Here is a 22929-nt window from a genome sequence, read left to right as displayed (position 1 = left end):
ATTGTTATTTTTAATATCTAAATTCTCACTCCTGAAATATTAATTAAATATAATATTTAAAATTATAATTTTATGTAAATAAAAAAAGGGTATTTTATTATATAAAATTATTTTTAATCTTATAAGATAGTTTTATTTAACTAAACAATATTTATTTTAATTTGCTTAAATTTAATAATAGATAAAACTAAAAATATATTATTTATTTAGTTAAATATAAAAAATATAATGATTAAACAATTCCTTACTTTTATAATATCCAAATGTTAATCAAATATTACTTTTAAAATATCTAATTTCTCACTATTGAAATAGATATTAAATATAATACTAAAAATAAGGGATCTATATAAATAAAAATATATGTTCTATTATATAAAATTACTTTAAATATATATAACTTTTATTTGACTAAAGTAAAAATTTAAATTAATAAATAATTTTAAATATATATATTATTTTATTTAATTTAATTAAATCTGTACAAATAAAATAATTAAACAAATACTTATATTTATAATATCCAAATACTTAATCAAATTGTTACTTTGTAACATCTAAATTCTCACTCTTAAATTATAAATTAAATATAATATTAAAATCATTTATTTATCTAATTTTACTCTAATTGATTTATTTTCTATAAGATTGTTTTATTTAACTATTATGTAATAAACTAAGATAAATTTAAACTTTTTAATTCATTAAATAAATGATTAAAATATTAAAATCAAAATTTAAAATTAAATGTATAAAATAAAATACTTAAACAAATGTTTAAATTTATAATATCCAAATGCAATAGTGAAACGGCATAATGAGCATAACAAGAGTGAGAGAGTGAGTGAACGAGTGAAAGTTAATTACCGGGTTAACTCACCACTTACAGTGCAAAATCTGATCCGACTTGCTACTCACGAAGTAAAAATATGAAATAGATGCTTTATATACCGGTGCGCCGCAGTCCCCACGCCCCGGATGCTCAGAGAAACGAAAAGAAGCAAAGAATTGGCGGGTTTACAGAGCGGCAATTTAAGCAGCTCAAACTCTCGGCTTCGCTTGCCGCCAAAAAGTTCAGGAGTTTATGGGTTTACTTCGCCGTTCTTCTATCGGGGACAAGAAGCACAGAGATGCAGTGTCAGTCGTGGCGTCACATAATGTTTCTGGTTCCATTATTGAAGGCAGCCAAGGAGGAGAACCGCTGGTGCAGAGCATGATGGCTTTACTGGCCGATGCAGGATGCACTCTACGTTCCTCCACGGGATCACCTTGTATGGCTTCCGATCCTTACAAATTCCGTTGTCGCCTCGAAAACTGCTTCTCCAACGACCATTCTCTAATTTCTACATTTCTCTCTGGCTTCTCTTTGTACATTCAGTTGCCCCAAAATCTGGAAAGGTACTGAACTTCCATCAGATATCCTTTTTTCTCAAGTCTTTCTATTGTTTTAACTTGCCTTGGAATCTCAGGGTTTTAAAGGGTGGTGGAAACTCGAGCATCGTCCGGGAACTATTGCTTGTGGCTCCAGTACAGTTACAGCTCCAGTACATTCTCCTTGAGAAGTTGCCAGAATATTTTACTACAGTAAACAGTGTCCATTCAGACTATCCCTGTCCAGGCGAAGCAGAGATCCCTGGTCTTATTCTCAATCACTTGCGATGGCTCGATTTCCTAGTCGATGTCAGAGGTTTGGCAAAAAAGCTGTTCGAAGTTCTCTCCATTTGCCCTCTTCAGCTGAAGAAAGAAATCATTGGTTCGCTTCCAGAAATTCTCGGCGGCTGGAGTGACAGGGCCGTGATTTCTTCCCTTGAAACGATGTTGAAGGAAGATTCGGAGATCGTGGTGCCTGTGCTTGAATCACTTTCCAATCTCAATTTGGATCAGCAGTTGCAGGAACAGGTCTCAACACTCCTATTCCTGACGCTTCATATCATTACCCCTCTAATTGCTTCCTTACTTTTTATGCCCTGAAGTGTGGACGTGTTGCTTTCTGTTCTCCGATGCTCTTCATATGACTGTCTTTCTTTCCCTGGAAGCGGTTTTTCATCAAGCTGAAGATTATTTGACAATTAACTTGCTTTGTGTGCTTAAAACTTTCCTTCTACAGGTAGTCACTATAGCCTTATCCTGCATCAGAACCATTCATACAGAACAGATGCCGTTTTTGCTCAGATTTTTATTGTTTGCTGCGACTTCCAAAAATGCTCAGAGGATTATTGCAAGTATCCGGGAGAACTTAAAATTTTTGTGTATACCAGATTCTCGTGCTGCCAGGCACAAGAAGCTCAAAGGAAAGTGTCTGGCTGATAACGTTGAGGCCTCTATTCTCGAGGCACTGAGATCAAGCCTCCGCTTTAAGAATGTAAATTTGTTTCTACCAGTGTTCTTCTAATCGACTGCCATTTTATTATGCTAACTTTGGTTTTGGTTGTTGGCTTTGGTGGTAGATGCTTTGTGAGACTATCTTGAAGGAACTGAAGTCTCTAGATGAACCACATGATCATAAGGTCATTGATTTGTGGTTACTTATGCTCATTTATGCAAATGGTGGCTTACTGCAGAAGAGTGTTGAAAAGGTTATAAAAAGAAAAATTATCAATGGTTGTCTTCAGGAATCACTATTTGAACAGTGTGTTCATGGGCAGCAGGCACTAGTGCAGGTATCTTTTTGGGGTAGTCTTTTGAATGAGGACCCCCTTGTGCTTTTTCCTCCTCGCTAGCATCATCGGGATCACTATTTTGAATTTCTGGATCATTTATTCATTTTCTTAAATTTAAATCTATCAGGAATATTTTTCTGCGTTTTTGTCCATTGCTGATTATCTATTAGCATGCAAAGAACAACTAGCGCGAGACTTTGGTATTTACTTGTACACAACTTTATTTGAAGTGCTTGCAGACACCTATTTTAGGCAGGAAGTGAGTAATGCTGGTAATCTATTTATTGATTTTTACATTTTAACATTTGCTGAGTTTATGCATGCAATAAGATATCATGACTTTTGGATTTATTTGGAGATCCTGCATTTGCAGGTCTTGAGTCTGTTAATTACACATATAGGTTCTGGGCGTAGTTATGAAGTGAATTCTGCTCTAGATGCTATGGTTCTTCTAACATCAAAGCATTCAGAAGAGCTGCTTCCACTTTCTTCATACATAAGTGGTATAATATTATGCTTATTAATTGGCACTCATTACTTCACTGCAAGAAGAACATCTCTAAATTTTCTCTTGCCTTGTTTCAGGTATATTGGATTATTTGGAAGGATTTAGCGATGCATGTTTGCACAAGGTTTGTCTATAATGTTGTCATGCAAATGATTTATCTAGTGTTGCATCTTCAGGTTCTCCTTTAATGATTGACTTGCAGGTCTACAAGGTCTTCAGCCGTTTGGCGTTGTGTGCACGTCTAGATAGTGAGTCGACCGGAGTTTCTCTTGCAAATGAACTTTTCATGATCATACGCAAGCAGGTAAAACAAGTATTATTCATTGCATTAATTGAAATTGTTAATCGATTTGTAAACCCTTGAGAATAAAAGTTAGAAAAAAGGAAATTATAAAAGAAAATAAGGATAAATTATGAGAAGATGAGGTTGAAAGGATCTAGGTTTGTCAACTTCCTTTTCTTATTATTACGTAAAAGTCTTAGATACACCTAATTGAACACATAAATACAAGAGATCTCAAGGGACAAGAGAAAAGATGAACTCTAGCTCTTGGGAGAGGAGAGAAAAGATGAACTCTAGCTCTTGGGAGAGAGGAGAGAAGAATCCAAGAGAGAGAACGAAGAGGAAAAGAGAGAGGTGTGTGGACGAATTTGAGCCAAGAGGAAGAAGTTCGAACGTTTTACCCCATTGTTTGAGGCTATATTTATAATTATAGGAAGGTGTTTACAATGACTAAAATGTTTTTAGGGTTGCACGATTCAAAAGAAAAAAAAACATAAGAGGAGATACACCAACTTGCATAATTACAATTCTATGCGATCTTTATAGAAGTTCTCCTTATTTACTAGTCATGCCCCCCCACCCATGTGGGTGTTTTTTAATAGTAATAATGCTCAAAGCTAAAACATAAAATAACATAAAAGGTAAGTGTTTTTTGGTAATTAGCATAAGGTAAGGTTTTGTGGCCAAAGTACCCTCCATAAATTTTGCATATACTTCAACTTTCCTCTTTATTGGCATAACCATGCCTAGCTTGTGATTGTATAATAAAAATGATTAATGAGCCATCCTCTTCGGTGAATACATTCAACAATTCAACCTCAGCCAAGGGGACATTTTTTTGAATGACAGGTGAATTGTATTAAATAAAAATGAATAGCACAAGCATACAAGAATATATAAAAGAGAAAAATTACAAAAGAGCAAAAACTAGAAAATACAAAAGACTCAAGAGTTAAGGAGGAAACTCATATTCACAATCCGCTGTTGAAGTGAGATTCATCAACCATCAACATCTTATTGTCTCTTTGGGCCTTCCTAATTTATTCATAATATATTTGTAATTTTTTTCTTTGTTTCTTTGGAATCTTTGTATTTTTGCCTTTCTTCTTATGTTATCTTTCATTTGATGGGTTTCTATGTTCATCCCTTTGCCTTTTTGGCTTCTTTTAATAAATTATTCGCCATTTGCTAAAGTTGTTGAACATCATGTATGCTACTAAGAGATTTGTAGGATGCTACTAAAGCTGCAATTAGATGAATTGTCTATCAAACCATTGAGGAGGTTCAACAATACTCTTTCCCAAGGATATTACAACCATGAAATCACCCTCAATGATTAAGGGTTATGTAAATTGCTCTTAGTATAGACGAATACCCTCAAGAGCAGTTGTCACTTCACCAATGTGGAATCCACTTCACCAATGTGAAAAATATCATTTTCATGATTTCTGATTATTCTGCTAATTCCATCTAGCCTCCGATTGCTTTTAGAATTCCCATCTAAAATAAGCTTTAAATAACCAAAAGGTTGAGGTATAGGACAACAAACAACCAAGTTTGTCCAATTTAATCTCAAAGCTACTCCAAATTCTTGGCCGACTCCATGAATGTACTAAATCATCCAAAGGGGCATTGATTGAAAAGTTTTGGCAGACAACATTAACTTGGGCTAAAACATTCAGAGGTCTCTCAACCATCATGCTCTCATTTATACACAGACATTGGCAAGCAGTATTGTCTTTCGTATCTCACCAATATCTAACCTTAGGTACCTAGTCTCCCTCCCCTTTGGCCTCTCTCAAGTTAAAAATCTCTTGTGGTTCAACTTGGTTGAATTGCGATCTCAACTGGTTCTGTTGTAACTCTGGCAGGTTAGGGGCTAGCATCTCAAATTTCTCCGTTTGGTGCCCTGAACTGCCAAGTGTATCATTCCACTTTCGTGGTGACGTTGAGTCTGTTTACAAGTAAAATCCAGGGCCTTGGGGAATCAGAGGAGTCATTAGGGACTCCTAGAGCTTGGTCTGGTTGGCCTTTTCAGGTCCAGTTGATCAGTCAAACTTAGCCAAAAGAAAAAAGAAGCACATTGAATGAAGGAGTGAAGTTATATTTGCGGAACTTTACAAATCCTCTAATTGTGGAGGGAAATTCAGCTATGGTCATTAGTTGGATGAAAGGAAACTCATTTATGAGGACATTCAAGGAAAATATAGCTCATTGGAAGTGCATATTTCTATAGCTTTCTTCCACTGTTGAGAAACCACGACGTCTTGCACTGATGAAGGAGTAGCATAGGAGGACAACTTTTTGAAATTACCATGTCAGAAATTGAGAAAAATGATGCTTGATTGACATATAAACACCTTTTCGACAATGTGAAGATCTAAATCATTTACCTTAGAAGCTGTCGACGAAGAAGAATTAGGTACAAGAGAAGGAAAAAGAACTTTGGTTAGTATCTTGAGAGGCTTTTGTTGTTGATAAATTGTTGAAAAACAAGAACATGGGCATTTTGGTCATTTTAACTTGTTGTTATTTATTTTTCTTAATGCAATCTTATTCTACATGTCAAACTATGCATACGGACCGAATTTCATGTAAAAGGGACATGTAGAATAGGAGATATAGAGAATTAGGGTTTTCACTTAAAGTAGGGGCAATGTTGTAAATTGACCCACCTACTCAACCCTAAATCTATAAATAGAAGTTGGAGGAAGTCCAACCACAATTTTTCAGTTTTCTTTTCTCAGTTTCTCTTTTCCAAGCTCTCTCCTTCTCATTCTCTTTCTTCAACCTTTCTTCTTCTTACTTTTTATATGGTATCAGAGTAGTAGATTGCATCTGGGAAGGATCTTTGTGAGTTTTTTCTCTTCTTTGAAGCCAAAATCTACATAAAGGAAGATTTTTTTTCCCGATTTTTGGTTACTGGTTAGTAAAAATCCAAAATTTTCTCCTTTTTTCTTTGACATAACCCAAGGTTATTGGTCCTACTGTTCTAAGAACTTATTCTGATGTTTTATACTGTCAAAAAAGGTTATTTTATGCTGATATGGAGGTGTGCGCCAAAATTATAGAACTGTAACTGCTTATGTCATCTGCACACTTGTTGACGTCAGCCCCGGTGTAGGTTCACCCCTATAAGATTTGGAGAGATGCATATGAAGGAGCATAGTATGAACAACTTTGGAAAGATGATGATTTTCTTTTGTGCCACTCTATTTTGTTCTTGAGTGAACACACATGATGGTTGGTGAATTATACCATGAGTTTGACATAATAAGTCAAATTTTTTATTCATAAACTTGAGCCCATTATTAGTATGAAAAATGCAGAGAGAAGCATCCAACTAAGTTTTTATTTCATTATAAAACTTTGAAGTACATTGAAGATTGCTGATTTCTTCCATAGGAGATGCACCCAAGTAGAGCGGCTAAAATTATCAGTAAAAGAAATAAAATGCTTGTAACCAAAAATACTAGGAACTGGACATAGTCCCCATACATTAGAAGGTACTTTCTCAAATAGACTACTATTGTTTGTTTGACTTAATGGAAAAGAAGCCAGATGATGCTTTCCAAGTTGACAAGACTCACATTGAAACAAAAGCTAGATGGTAGATCTAGAAACAATTGAATTTATTTGACCGGAGAAGGATGTCTTAACTATAGATGCCACTGGAAGGATGAGTTGATAACTTGGAATACGGACTGAGTCTTGTTAAATTGGGTCCAGGGCCTTATCCTAAAATGACTTGCCACTTAGGAAACCTCTTCTGTCAACTAATAAATGCAAGATCTTTATACTCATTAATGTATGTGGGACTATCCTTAACACTCCCCCTCACGTGTAGGTACGTGGATAATTTAGGTAGAGGCCCTCACGTGGTGGCACATGGATAATTTGGGTGGATGCCCACATATGTGAACCTTGCTCGATACCATGTTAAATTGGGTCCAAGGCCTTATCCTAAAATTACTAGCCACTTAGGAAACCTCTTTTGTCAACTAATAAATGCAAGATCTTTATACTCATTAATGTATGTGGGACTATCCTTAACAAGTCTACTGTAGTGTAACTTCCTAGTGACAAAGTCCTTTTCTCTCATGCCCTAAATCAATCATCCTCATCTCGAGATCTTGAATTACACAATGAATAGGATTAAGATAAAATCTTACTGAGCAATTCAAGGATTTTGTAAGTTGATTGACTAAAAAAATTAGAGATTCTGGATCTAAAAACACTGAATTTAATGACAAGGAGGATGTAGGCTGAATCTTGCCTACTCCATGAACAGGAAAAACAAACTCATCAACAAAAGTAAATTGTCTAAAGGAAGAAGATGGACTAAATTCATGAAAGAGAGGACATACCTGACATGTGTGACAATGCTCTGGAGTCAATAACTCAGGAAGAAACTAGACTCACATATATAGTAGACATACTTGAGCTGGCAAGAGTGGTCGTAGGAGGTGCAAACCATGCTATAGATGCAAAGGAGGATAATGAAGTCAACTACGTTAGTTGTTGGGCCCAACTGCTAAAACTGCCACTTGGTATAATACCAACAATTGGATGGAAGATGTATCATTGCTGTTTTGAATAGTAGAACTGACCCACTCTAGTTTGCCAAACTTATCCAACACTTAAAAGAAAAATGTTTGGTATGCCCACAATGTATGCACCATTGATAACCTCAACTCTCACCTTGAGCTTTGCCATGGCCTAAGCTAGAGCGGCTTCTTCCTTAGTTGTTCCCCACATCCTCATGTTGGCGCATATTGAATATTGAGGGCAGCCACTTCAACACCCATTGTTTGCTACCCTGTGATGTCAAACAGATTTTGCATGCATTACTTTGTTGAAGGCATTAGGAAGTGCAGACATATCATTAGAGTTAAACAATTGTGCTTGAATTGCATCATATTCAGACCCTAGACTATCCAGAAACTTGGCTACATGAATATGTCCTTACTGCTTCCGAAGTTCCTTCTTATCAGTAGTAAAGGAATATTAGATACTAATCTCCTGTAGCACACTTTGCACCTCACTATAACAATCTACGATTGTTCAGTTACTTCTTCTCAAGCCAGACAACTTGGCATACAACTCATAAATTCTTGACAAATTATTTTATTGGGTATACATTGATTCCAGTGAAATCCAAATTTCTTTAGCCATTTCATAATTCATAACCTGACTTCTAAGCTTGGATTTCATACTATTGAGTAGTCAAATTATTACTCGATTGTCTTCTGATTCCCAATCATCAGTTACTGGAATAGGAAGATCATCTCTAATATATTTAGTCTTGTGCTTGGCCTTAAGATAGATCTGAATTGATTTGGACCAGCTTAAGTAATTGTAACCATTCAAAAGTGGTACTGACAATTTTATTTTTTTCCATATGATTTTCTAGTCTTCTAATTGGGTAAACCCTTCACCAAAATCAGCCATGTTAAACAAGAATAATCAAATCCTAAATAACACAAAAAATTTCAACAAAATGCCTGCATAGGTTATGTAGCCCCACTCCAGAACAATTAGGCAATGAAGATCTCCAATGCAATCACAATTATCCAATTCAAGGTACAACTGCAACAATATACCAAAATTTGTCAAAAAGAAGGATAACATCAGCATCCAAGTAGATGGTGTAGGCAATAGGTGTAGGTTTGGTGACCTGTGTAGGTAGTAATCGGGACAATCCCAAAGAATACAACCCTCTAGGGGCACAAGCTTCACATAGGACAGCTCACTTGGCAGTTCAATCCATCAACCTTAAGGTTACGACACAAGAGAAAAAAAATCTAACCTTTAGCTTCAATCAGGAGTCCTAAAAGTTCATTTTTAAGGACAAAGATGTAACTTAGAGAAGAGAAGAAAGAACGCCTAAAAAGCTCAACATTAAGATCTCCTGATTTGTTACCATGTAAAAGTGTAAGCTTTGAGAATAAAAAAGAGAGAAAAAGAGGACAAACACACTTGATGGGCCAAGTGATTGACCCCCTCTCTATTGACTCATCACTTAAGTGACTTTGAGTTCAATTACATAAATACTTCTTAAGACTCAAAACTCCATATCTTACAAATTACACATCAAAATAATATGAAATCTGGACTATAGACTTTTAACAACCACCCAATCAGGCTGACACTCCTACAGGCTCATACAGAATGTATAAAATGACCAAAACACCACTACTTAATTTTTAATAATAATAATAATAATTGTGACTACCCTTAGCACATAATTATTACATAAAATGTTGACTTATCATACTTTGCACTTTTTAAAATTATTATTATAGTTACTTATGTAATTGTGCAGGTTGGTAATCCAGATTTGAAGTACAAAAAGATGGGCATCATTGGAACTTTTGAGTTGGTTTCCTTCCTTGGCAATATCAATTCATCTAAATGTTTCTCTCCATCTCAGGTAAAGTGTTGGCATAAGCAGCATTTATATCTTGAATATCTGTTAAGTAATTGTTGCTCATAGCTTATCCTGTGGGGTTTAGCTCTTGTGCCCCAGCTTTTGTAGGCCTCTTTAGCACTGTGAGATTACTTTCTAAGGAATTTCCTGAAGTTGTATGACTATTTGCTGAAGCACTGACATTGATGTCAAATTAGAGGTGTTATTTGGCCGGGTAGGGGCAGATGTGGCTAAATCTATATCTATATCCGTCCAATCAGATATATACTACTCTACATGTGTTAGTCTTGGTCGCATTCTAACTTGTGGTTGGCTATCATTTCAGTATGTGCTTAAGGTTTTTTCGACTTATAGTTAACGAAGGAAAACAAGGATAAAAATTTCAAAAAGCATATATACACACACACACACACACAAGCCAAAAATTGTTTCCTCTTAGATTTTGATGAGAGCCAATAAAAAAAAGAAGGGAGGAAAGGCAAAAAATTGCAGCAAGAGGGTGAGGGATATGAACTCCGGGGTGCGTTGAACCAGGGGAGGGGGTGGGGGATCAAGGTGGCTGGAGGGAGGGAGATGGAGGATGCATCGGTGGAGTTCGGGGGTGTGGCAGAGGTAGTTGAGGGAAGTGAGGGGTGTTGGTTGGGCTAGTTTGAGTGGAGTTCAGAGGTGGTTGGAGAGGCGGAATTTGTACTGCTATGTGGGCGATTTGCAAAATGCAGGTGCGAAGGGTGGTCCAACTGAATTCGGAATTTGTGATTTGGGGTAAGAATAGGATACCCATGGTTGTGTTTTTGCGTCATTCAGTGATACTACACTCCAGGGAGCCGAGGTGATATTGGGTGAAGAGGTGGAAAGCGAAATCGCCGGCCCATAAAGTGCGGCCATTGCTGCGTCCAGATTTGCTTGAAAGAACCTTGTCGAGCAAATGGAGGAACGATTCTACGGCATTGATTGGTATTGTGATGAAGGCTCGCTTCGTCCCCGACTAGGAGAGGATGCAGACAGTGTCGCCGGATCGCTCATGGGTCTTTGGGATTGTTGTGGTCGTTTTCTCATATCGAAACTCGAACATAGGATTTTGGCCTGTCGAGGCCAAATGGATTCTTCTTCACGAGGTTCAGCTGACCACCGTTTGCCAGCCGTCGTCAGGATCGCCTTGAGGATCATTTGTCACATGTGTTGTTGTTGTTTTTGCCAGAGAGCCCTTCCACCATAGGATTCGGCGCCGAGTCCAGCTTTAGGAGGCGAGGGGGAGACGATAATGAGACTCTCCTGAGTGGAGGAGTGCCAAGCTCGGGGGGCAATGGGTCAACCACCACTCGTGATGCTTGAGGCACCGCTCAAGAATCTCGAGGACTCCATCGAAAAATTCCTCTAGAGGTGTTGTACTTCCCATAACATTGAACCTAGTTTACAGCAGTTTGCTCCATCTATTTCTTCTCTTTTCTTCTGCTTCTTCCCAAATTCTTCTTATTGTTAGGAATTAGAAGCCCTAATTCCAAACTAATGAGAGCAATAATAATAATCGCAGAAGAAGGAAAAAACAAGCATGGAAACAAACAACTAGATTTATAAAGGTTCGCCTCAAGGTGAGACTACGCCCTGTCTTCTGAAGATGAAATAGTTTACAAGAGAACTTACACAAGCAACCACTTTACAAGAGTGAAATTCCCAAATTGCCCTTAATGAAACAACTATTAATATATTGTGGATCTTTCGGGGGCTCCCTACCCCCTTCCAACCCCCACAACGACCTTACTGCGAAGGTCGATCTGCGTACCAACTCAACGTAGTGCGTTGATTAGGCTCCACATCTTAACAATTATAACATCTATTAATTGAAGGATTTGGGAAGAAGATGGAAGAGAAGTGAAGAGAAGAAATAGATGGAGCAAATTGCTGTAAACTGGGGAGTCCGAGAGTTGGGAGAATGGGCCCCTAACCTCCTTCAGCAGTTAAGTGAAATTACAACAAAATGACTAATATGCCCCTGTTAAATATGTAAGTTGTAGAAACCATTCTAAAGCCTAAAAGTCTCCTAAAATTTACCAAAAATAATCTAATGTGATTGATGTCACTCCTTGAACAATCGGGGAGAAAGATTACATAACTGAATAGTCAATAGTACCCTTGACATTATAATCTCTAACACATTAGGTAAATGAAAGATCGGACTAGACCCAAAAATTGATGTATCAAAGTTTCTCACACCATGTAGAAGAAGAAAATAAGAAAGATAAAAAAAAAAGATAAACAAAAGGGTGAGGCGGACATTCGAATGAGAAGTTGATCCCTGTGTACATAAGAAGTCAAACTTCACACATAACGGCCATTGGTGGGCACTCTTCTTTCTGTTAATTATCTAAGCTGTTGAGCACAAAGTCTAAAATTCTTTGTCCCATGGGGCTCTTCTCTTCTTCTTGTTGATTACCTAAGTTTTGGAGTACAAAACACATCCATTTCAACTAGAAAACAGCAGAGTCCGTTGGCAGCTGCTGTGCTTGCGGGCTTGTGTGCGTTGTGCCCCTCTTGCTACTTTGTGCATAGTCCTTGAACGCAATAGAGCGGGAAGCTTGCCTATAAAGCGCCTTTACACAATAGGGCCCACTAGGCCAACATGACAAATATTACCTAATAAAATGGTAATGTTTAACTAAACTATAAATAATAAGCCTTATTTGTTTTATATATATATATTAACGTTTCCTCATATTTTAGTGATGCTTTGTTGACACTCTACTTTTAAGGAATTTATCAGCTATATTTTCTATTGATCAACTCTACTATATTTTCATGATTCCTATGTCCTTTCATATAATTAAACAACAATGCATGCATCTTTTGTTTCTCCACTATATTCTTTGTCGTCACCTCATTTTTCCCATTTTTTATTTTCTCAGAGAGCAAATATTGAGGAGGCTTTGGAATTGCTAAGATTGTCTTTGGACTCCTGCAAAATGATGCCATCACCTCTAATCCTATTTTATGATGAACTTCTCTCATTGTTGGAGCAAACATCTCTTCACCCTGCAGTTATTGAGTGGTGGGGTATTTTAAAGGATTCCATTGAAACTGAAAATTACTTACTATGTCATGCAATCTTATTGGAAGAAAATGGTGGTGTTATTTTTTGTTAAAGACTAGACCTTTTTGTGTGTTTGTTTTGAATACCTTAGCTGAATTTATTAAAACCTAGACAATAGTTCAAGCATAGAGGAGGGCTCAATATTGTCAAAAGAAAGCCAAAAGAGGAGTTAAAAGATCACACTGTTGGAGGGCATGACCTTTGCCAAACATATCATGCAAAAGTAAAGCTTGGTGACAAAATAGACAAAGCAAATTTAGATTAGACTTATTTAAGTATTTTGAAGTGATAGAGCAGGTATAACAAAAAAAAAAGTGATTGAGCAAGTACTTGGTGCTTCAGGGATGCATGAGATACTGGGGATTGTCTGTCCAAAAATTATAGTTGTTAAGGAATAGTCCCACATGGATTAGTGAGATCAAAGATCTTAAGTGTATTAATTAGGAAAGAGGTTTCTTAAGATGACTGGTCATTTTGGGATAGGCCTTGGACCCAACTTCACATGGTATCAGAACAAGTACTTGTATATGGGCCTCCACTCAAATTATCCACATGTAAGATCCCAGTGGGCATACACGTGAGGGGGAGTGTTAAGGAATAGTCCCACATGGATTAGCGAGATAAAAAATCTTAAGTTTATTAATTGGGAAAGAGGTTTCTTAAGATGATTAGTCATTTTGGGATAGGTCTTGGACCCAACTTCACAATAGTTTAACTAGTTTCTATAGGAAGTTGTTTCTTCTTCAATTATAATTTAAAAAGTTATAGAAGTCAGAATGTCATTATTTTGTTATTCTATATCAGTTTCTAAGTTTAAGTGTAATATTCTGGGTTTTCCGACCTAGAAACTGGGTTGGGTCAGCCGAGTTGGATTGGCTCAACCTGAGCTTAGAGCTGGACTTGGGGCAGGTTGGAGGAGACTGACCCAAAATAGGAGTGAGTCTGAACCCCCTGACCCGACCTGCTCCCATTAAAATCTGTGTGTTTCAACCCACCGGTTCGGAAAACCTACTTATATTTAGAAGGTCAAGTTCAATATTTTTTGGGAGATAGTGAGGTGTATGAGCAAGCTGGATAGTTAAAGGCAATATTGTTAGTTTAATAATTAACTATACTTAAGAGGCTTTGGGGTCGATAATACCCTAATCCACAACTATTGAAGCAAGTGTGACAGCCTAGTTTGTCTGCCTTTCAACTTTCTTCCCCAATTCTCAATTTTAAATGATCAACACAGGTAATTTCTCTCTTAATATATCTTTCTCTTTCTTTCTATCCTCTCTCTATCACCTCCATGATTTATGACACCTCTGGGTTTGGTTCTCTGCTTGTGATTTCCAGGTTGCCTCTGTATGTGACTGCCTACCGATTAGAAAGTTGTATTTAGTGCCTCTACCCACTCTATGATCATTAAGTGCCTTTGAGAGGGATTTTTAGCCTTAAAGCTGTGCCTGCTTGCATCAGCCTTACTTGGTGGTTGATGTGTTTAATTCTCACATAATATCATATTTTATGTTTCTTATGTGTGACATTGCAATCTGAAGGTGTAGCGCCTAGTTTGTGCTTGTACAACTGTTAGAACAAATTTCTACATTGAGACAACATGTTCTGAGTTGGGTGAGTTAAGAGACCATGGATGTATCATTGTAAAAATCGTGAACTATGCTTGAGTCAAATGATATGAAGCTTGCCAAGGTATGAACAGGATAGTAATACTACTCTGATCACTTCAGTAAGAGTGATGTGGTATGGGCGCAAGCAGTTTATATCTTCTTGTTTGCAAAAAAAAAAAAAAAAAATCGAAGTTTGTGATTGATGATCCTTCTAAAACTCAAACAGAAGGGTGGAGATTGACAACTACGCAGTTATGGTATGGTTATTGAATAATATGGATGTGCAGATTGTTAATCAAGTAGGTTTTAATAAGACTGCTAGGGGAATAACATTGCAGATGAACTTCTCTAACAATGGTAACATGCCAAAGATTTAAGACTTCTATATCAAGGCCTTACTATGCAGCAGGGAGAGAAGTCATTGACTGAGTTTATAGGTGACTTAGATAGTTTGTGGCAGGAGCATTTGTTTTATCATCCATTGGTGTTAGATGAGACGTCTTTGAAGCAGCAAAGAGAAGCATTTCATGCTGTGAGTGTATTGTGATCACATTAGAGCTGGTGAGTACTACCTTGCAATCCTTTGAAGAGACTTCTGCCTGTTTATTGAAGGAAGAGCCTGCTTTGGCTTCCGTTTCTGAAATGTCACTAAAGGGAGATAATGCTTCTGCCCTAAATTTCAATCTTTCGCAGTAGTGAGCAAGGAGGAGGAAGAGGTAGAGGCTGAGAGTTACAGCCATGTATTCACTGTGTCCGAACAAATCATATGCCAAAACAATGTTGGGACAAGTTCGGTAAACCAAAATGGGCTAATCAAGTGTCATAGGAGGCTAGTCCATCTTCTCAGTCCACTCCGTAGGCTGATATCTCCTCCATAAGGTAAGTTGTCTTCCTAACTTGAACTTAAAACCCAATTTTAGGAGAGGACATTGCTGATATCTCCTCCATAAACTAATATGACTTTGTAATTTGGCTAGTCTTTTTGGATGAACCTAAACCCAATTTTAACATGGTATTAGAACAAGACACTTATCCTGTTGGGCCTAACTTGTTGCCCCATCAAGTAACCCCATATTTTGAGAGTTTGTTTGAATATGAATATGCTGATCTTGGGACATGGTGCGCACATTTAATCTGCCAAGAGATAGAAGGTTAGAGATCTCATCAAAGAGCTGGCCAAATCTCCAAGGTGGGGGTGAATTCTTGCTCATCCAGCCTATTATCAGCAATGAATCATCTTCAACTACTAGTGGCTCTGAGAAGTGCTGCCAATTTAGCTTAACGTCTGATAATAATGCCTTTGATTCCACCTCATTCAAGCTGCAATGCTCGGCTGGCCCAGAGAAGGCTTGGTGGACCGACCTCTCATCGTTTCTGATTATTTCACCCTCTGTAAGGCCAGGTTTCCCTAGAGAGGACTGATCAGAATTCATCTTCAGCCAATTGTGAAGAGGGGGTTCCTACTGGACCATGGGACTTTCCCAATACTGATCTTTGATGCTTCCTGATACTGAACTTGGGAATGGGTGCATTCCATGTAAGGGGCTGGCCCATATGATGTGCATTACTTTTTCTGTTGTTCCTTCCTATGTTTTTTATGCTTTTTCAAATGTTCTTCTGTTTCTTTCCAGCCATACCTGCCAGGTTACGCTGCTATTTCAGCTTTCCCGAGTGTTTTACCATATTTGCTCTAGGACTATGCGTGACATTGCTGGATGAAGCTTGAGAAAAACTTTACTGTTTTGCCAAATTTTCAGAAAACTGCTCTCCACATATTGTTATGGAACTGATAGTGCAAGAGAAAGTGATTGCTAGTTTTTTCTACTTTCCCACATAACTTGCTGTGGCTGCTAGTTTTTTTTACTTCCCCACATAACTTGCAGTGGCTGTTTATTACTGCTTGTCCCCTCTTCCTCAATTTATCACATGTATGTGCTTTTCCTGCATGCTGTCCAAAGGAACTGGAGTACCTTTTCCCCCTTATTTTGCTAGCACCTGCTGATTCATTTGAGAGCTGCTGTGATTAACCTAGGCATAATATGATGCAATGGAGAGTTCTCGCACATGTGCTCCAAACTACATCATCCTTTTTAAAGTCAGAGATGTGGATTCCAGCAATGACATCATGCTGGAAAGCTCCTCCACTTCTTCTTTGTTCAGGTTTCTTATGAAATTTGAGTTCTAGCTTCCTCCAATTTCACCTGCCACCCTTGAGTCTGTAGTTTTGATTTTCTGGTTTCTTGCCAGTCTAAACAGCCTCATATAGACCACACATAGTTTTGATGAGGAGCTCTCCCTTACATGTATTATGATGTTTAAACCTGTTTCTGTATTTGGCAACCAAAAGCTGTACACTTTAGTTGGCTTTTAGGTCAGCAGCTAGCCAGTTGTTTTGGTCAAGAGCCGTACTTCTTGTAAATCACCTTCTTTCAAAGAGACTTCTCATTTTTCCAACAAAGCTGGACTCATTTATGCAATACTTTTAATCCCAAAGCTCCCTTCTTTCTTACTTAGGCAGACTTGGTCTCACTTGACAAGTGGCTATTTAAACTGGCTTGAACTTCCATGCCATAGAAACTTACACTGTAGGGCTCCAAGTTTTGCTGAAATGCTTGCTGGACACCGCACTAATGATAGAAAATAGTTGGGGATTCCAGCCAAAGTAGCCTTAATAAGAGTAGCTCTTCCTGCTGGAGAGAGTAAATTGGCCCTTCCCAGTTTCTAGGCTTTGTTCATACTTCTCTAGAATTGATTGTTACAATTGCTAGGAGGATTTTCCAATGAAAAGATGCAACCCAAGATATGATGCAAGTACATAGTTTTGATCATTGGTAATTCATTTCCATTTCATCACTGAACAGTCAAAATAATAACTTCTTCTTCTTCTAGTTCAATGTTTTCTTCTAAAAATTCTCTATTTTGCTCTTTGGGTATTTGTTTACATTTTTCACAAAACATTTGTGCATACCTGAAGGCTTAACGGATGAATAGAGTTGATAACATGACTTTTGTTAATAACTACAGGGTGAGCAAACTTGTGGGAGATTTTGAGCTGAGGTTCTTGTCTGATCTTGAGGAAGGCCAGTTGTTAAGAAAAAGTTCTTATGGTGGTTTGGAAGGTATATTGGATAATAGTTTCAACTTACTATGCCAAGGACTAAAGCAGTTTGTACTTTCATAATGCAATATGATTTTTTTTTCTGATGTTGCAGGAGAATTGTGGATGAACTTAGATGGTGATCTGACACCGTTATGCTTGAATATATTGCCAGCACTTCACTCTTCCGTGCAGCAGTGATGTTCTCATTGGACTCTTGAATTAGGTAATTTTATTATGCTCCTATCATGGATGGTGGTTCCTGAGCGTTCTATGCATTTCCGTTTGCAGGTCTTCATCTTCTTTACAGGTCCTGCCTGTTAATTTCCTATTACTGTCTGTGGTGAGTGTGTAACTTCTTCTCTTTTTTGGAAATGTTGTTCACTATGTGATGAAATAGTACTCTTGCAATTTGTTCAAAAAATTTTATAATTTATTTTCAAAAGAATTTACTATAAGTTACTTTTTGATTAAAAGGTTGAGAGATTGACAAATCAAGGATCTCTTGAAGGCATTGATGCCCTACTTGGTTGTCCTTTGCATCTTCCATCTCCAAAGGTTGGCTTCTTTTTCATTAAAAAAAAAAAAAAGTTAAGCGTCTTTTATTATTGATGGCAATACTGTGTAGGAGAAGAAGTAGAAGAGAGAGGATTTTAGAAGCGGAATTAAAAATTGGAGAAAAATGAAGAGGAGAAACAAAGAAAAGAGAGGTGAATAAGATAGGAAAGTGAAAAGGTTGTCTTCCTTGATAGTTCAACTGCTTTTTATTATAACGGGAGGTAGGAGGTGTAGGTGTTTTTTTCTTGCAAAAAGCGTACCTATCCCACCAATTTCGTGCTTATATTAGTTTTTAAGCCCAAGTGCATTTTTGTAAATATTTTGAATCTCTTGAGGATTTATTGATAAAAGCATGAGAGAGGTTGAAAGAGGGTAAATGTGCATTGCCTATTTCTTCAACTGAGGAGTTAGATCCATCATAGATACGGATTTGGAACCCAGAATAACAACTAAATTTAGGGATGTCAGTTGCACATGTTTAGGGTGAGAATTCTTCAAAGGGAACATTCTTGGGTTGTTCGGTGATTTATTTGAACATGACATCAATAGTGGCATGATGGGAGCTTCTTTGTTGTGCTAATCCAAAAAAAAAGGAGGGGGTAGACAGTCTAGGTGACTTTTGTCTCAGTAGTTTCATTTCTAGCTCTTAAGCTTATTGCTAAGGTCTTGGCCGCAAGGCTCAGAAGGTTCTTCCAAACATTATCAATAACATGTCAGAGTGGTTTCGGCCACTCTTGTAGGCAGTAGCTTTCCGCACCTAGTAGATCGGTCTGTTGGGTTGTATTGGCTAGCCGCTGTCATGGTATCAGAGCTGGGCACGCCACGTCCTGCGTTCGAATCCCGTGAGAGACAGTCAAGAATGGGCGGGGTGGGTGTCAGAGTGGTTCTACTCTTGTAGGCAGTAGCTTTCCGCACCTAACAGATCGGTCTGTTGGGTTGTATTAGCCAACAGACCGATCTGTTAGGTGTGAAAAGCTACTGCCTACAAGAGTGGACGGAACCACTCTGACATAACAACCAAAATGCTTTACTTGAAGGAAGTCAAACACTGCTTTATCTACCAATGAAATTTGCATACCCTTCACAAAACTAGCTAATTTGGAGCCATTCTTAAGTTGGATATGGAAAAGGATTTTGACCAAGTGAATTGGTTGTTCTTTGACATTGTCTGCCTTAGAATGGGATTCAGAGAGTGGTGGAGGATGTGGATCAGGAGTTGACTTTCCTCGACTGCATTATCTCTCATCATAAATGGGTCTATGCATGGCCAATTCAGCTCCAACCTCTAGGGGCCTCTAGTAGGGAGACCCTCTCTCTCAACTTCTTTCAATATTGGTGATGCTTTCACGACTATTTTCTAGACTGCTAGGGGGAGAGGGATTGAGTTTCCCCATCACATTCCGTGGGTTTTTAGCCTAGAATGCCTTTGGTCCTTTTTGCAAATGACATCAACTACTTTAGTGGGGATCTTAACCAAATGCAAGCATAAAACCCCGTGTGGCAGTGTACGAAGTCTTTTCTGGTCAGCTCGTCACTTGGTCAAAATTCTCACATATGGTATAAACATCAGTCTTGACTCTCTTGCCTTTTTCATCAGTCCTTGGATGCACTGTGGATGCCTTTCTTGCTTCTTACCTTCGCCTCCCCATCTTTATTTAGAGGCCTCTACAATCCTTTTTTTTTTTTTAAATAAAGGATGTTTAAACTATTAAATAGGGAGAAGAGTACAACAAACCTAACTAAGAGGGCTTTCCTCCACAACAAGGTGTTGGAGTGAAATACCCAACTTAGCCTAAATATTTGCCAAATGATTGGCAGATCTAGGAATGTGCTTCCAATTACAGTTAATAAAAGAAAGTAAATTACATATATCAAAATACATATCCCAATGCCTCCAAGGAGGAAGGTTGACTTTGCACACCAATCTATCTCTTTGGCACCCTATTATCTAATTTTTTAAGAAGTGCCTTGATAATTGGCATGATAACCCACTTTCCTCTAGTTGGGTGGGCAAATCTTATCAAAACCACCCTGATAGGCTTGCCTGACTATTTTTTACCTTTTCTTTTATGCCCTGTGGCAATGATCAATAGGTTGGAGACCATTGAGAGAAATTTTCTCTAGTAGGACACCTCTTTGTACTTCATATACCATGTTGTTTATTAGATGGAAGTGTGTAAATCAAGGTGCATTAATTGATTAGGCATTAGAAGTATTAAAAGTGTGATTCAATGCTCCTATCAAAATGCCCATGTTCATTCAGCTCAGATAAAAATAACCTATGGAAGAAAATTGTGACAAAAAATAACTATTACAACAATTGCCAGAAGACAACCACCACCCAAGTTTGTAGTTTTCTGCTTCGTCTTTGGAAAAACCACTATTGCAATGGAAAAGCTCAGCCATACCTTCGCTGCAGTCATCCACATTACCTCCTCCAACGGAGCAAAACGATCATTCATCTGCATACTGATTATTGCGAGTTGCGCCTTCTGTAGCTAGTTCGAGAGTGCGACCTCGGGCACAGACTCTCTCAACAAGACTTTGGAGCTATGGACTGGAAACTTCACCTTCTTTATCTCTGTTGCTTGCTTCCGTTGTCAGCGTGAACGCAAAATTGTTCTGCACTGCAGAAACCTCCTTATGGCTAGCATTTATGTACTGGAGCTGACGAATATGGGATTCGGCTGGAAGGCCTTTCTTGAATGCCTGCTGAACTTTTCGCCAACCCCATCACTTCCCTAGACAAACCCCCCGCCTTTCCTACCCCTACCTACGCGCATTCAAAATCTGACCTCTCCATCAATTTGCTTGCAACCACCACCCCTCCAAAATCACCAATTGCTACCTTCTCCGAGTCAACAAATAGCACCTTCCAACCCTCTGACCCAACCAGCTGAGTTTGACCCCCCCAACAACATAATGTCTCTCCCCACTCGCTTCCTTTCTGACGGCCGATCAGCTTTGGGACTGTCTATTGTTTTTTTTTAAAGATGCTGATTTTTATTAAGAAAAAGCTCAATTGAACAGATTACAAGGGGGGAAGCCTTCCCAAATAATGAGAGATTGTTGGGACTATCTATTGTTGTCACCATTGACCCTCTAATCAACATGCTCACTGAAACCAGTTGGTTCACCTCCCAACTCCACCTTAATTACATCCCACACATTTCTCATCTTGAACCCTGTCGTGGGCTAGTCCACCTTTGCTCAATCTCGGGAAGAATATTTTGGCCATGACGAGGCCGCCTCTACACTAGACGATCTTGCATTCTTTGAGATTCCGGTATCAAAAGACTGAGAGAGGGAAGGTGATTTCTCCCACGGTGAGTTCCTTGTGTTTCGACGCCAAAGTAGAGCCACTGGTAATGCCGTCGAAAGATTGGAGGAAAAAGCTTCTTGCAGCCATGGGAATCGAAACAAAGGAACGTTTCACCCCATTTTTCATTGTAATGCAAAGCGATCTTCTGTTTTCGTCTACAATGTGTCGCATGATCATTTCTGAGTTGACGAAAGAGAATCGATGGCACGAATCTGTCTTTGTCTCCATTGCATGCCAATTGCGATTTCGCAGTCTTCCATTCATTGTGATCAGTTCCGAGGTCCCTATTGTCGTCGTCCTACTAGGAAACCGATGAAAACCCTCATGCAAGCTCAAGAGAGGTGATCCCGTCGTCATCTTTGGAGCAAAGGGTATGTTGTTCCGAGTTCACCATTGTCGTCGAAGGTGGTCAGAGTTCCTTGCCTAGGTGGTGATGAGAGCGCCGGTCGCTTTGTCTATTGCCCGAGCAAGCATCATCGCACTCCGACATCGCTACTTTGAATTGATTTCAATAATCGCGCTCACTCTTCTCTCTTTCTTGGGATCTATCATAGAGGTGGACTCTACCAAGTTGGAAATTAGTGCTGTTCTTCAGGGTATCCAGCTTTACAAGGATTGATTCTCATAGTCCTTGATTATTAAGGGGGACTCCTCAGTCCTCACCTCTTGAGGAAGGGGTTTGGTTGAGCCTCCATGGAGATTGCTCTAGTGATGATACTTATTTGTGGGGTGTTAGTAGCATCATTAGAGTTTTTGTGGTGCACACTCTTCTCTCTCTCTCTCTCTCGGGTTCTATCACCGAGGTAGCTTCTACCAAGGTGGAAGTTAGTGTTGCTCTTCAGTAGGGGTGGCTTCGAACCGAGCCCGCTTGCGAGCGGCTTGAGTTTGGCTCGGTTCGATTCCTTATCTATCGAGCTCGAGCTCGAAATCGGCTCGTTTACCTTAACGTGTCGAGCTCGACCGAAGCCAGGTTCGGTTTGTCGGCTTGCGAGCCGGCACGAGGTGAGTCGGATCAGTATCGGGATCGGGAGCGGGATCGAGAGCGAGGGGGGGAAATTTTTTCCTCCCCTCATCACCGTCGAGCCCCTCCTGTCGGCTGTTGTCGCCGCCTCTACCGCCGTCGTAGCTGCTCGCCGGCCGCCTCTGTGGCCGTCCGTTCGATTTCTTCCTCTCCTCGCCGCCACTTTTGTCACCGCTGTCATCCCCGATGACAGGTCCTCCCCGGCGTCGTAACCCCCTTCCCTCCGCGTCGTCTCGACGGAAACCCAGAACCTAAGTTCAGGGGAGAAATAATCTCCCCCCTCCCCCGCGGGAAGATGAACTCGCACGTGCGATTTCACACGTGCGAGATCATAAAGTAAAAAAAAAAAAAACTT

At 38.9% G+C, this 22929-nt stretch overlaps 1 protein-coding gene across 3 annotated transcripts in view; it reads left to right on the top strand.

Annotated features, from left to right (window-relative positions):
- Positions 1-997: 997 nt before the first annotated feature.
- Positions 998-22929, top strand: part of LOC137952839 (uncharacterized) — a 42451-nt gene continuing 20519 nt past the window's right edge. For all 3 annotated transcript variants that reach the window (XR_011112325.1, XM_068799915.1, XM_068799914.1), the window contains exons 1-14: positions 998-1398; positions 1470-1899; positions 2108-2362; positions 2448-2660; positions 2788-2919; positions 3034-3163; positions 3246-3292; positions 3371-3472; positions 9777-9884; positions 12782-12924; positions 17601-17695; positions 17789-17870; positions 17965-18016; positions 18151-18231. Coding sequence is in view for 2 of the 3 variants with exons in the window: in XM_068799915.1 (XP_068656016.1) it covers positions 1085-1398; positions 1470-1899; positions 2108-2362; positions 2448-2660; positions 2788-2919; positions 3034-3163; positions 3246-3292; positions 3371-3472; positions 9777-9884; positions 12782-12924; positions 17601-17695; positions 17789-17870; positions 17965-18016; positions 18151-18231 (2184 nt within the window). In the remaining variant the exon portion in view is untranslated. The remainder of the gene's footprint in view (positions 1399-1469; positions 1900-2107; positions 2363-2447; positions 2661-2787; positions 2920-3033; positions 3164-3245; positions 3293-3370; positions 3473-9776; positions 9885-12781; positions 12925-17600; positions 17696-17788; positions 17871-17964; positions 18017-18150; positions 18232-22929) is intronic.

The sequence above is a fragment of the Aristolochia californica genome, unplaced genomic scaffold (genome assembly GCF_029961685.1).
Source record: "Aristolochia californica isolate CCGP_79_NKW_82.1479 unplaced genomic scaffold, dmAriCali1.0.hap1 SCAF_16, whole genome shotgun sequence".
In the NCBI taxonomy this organism is placed as follows: domain Eukaryota; kingdom Viridiplantae; phylum Streptophyta; class Magnoliopsida; order Piperales; family Aristolochiaceae; genus Aristolochia; species Aristolochia californica.
Note: the sequence above shows the minus strand (reverse complement) of the source record. Positions and strands in the feature narration are given on the sequence as shown.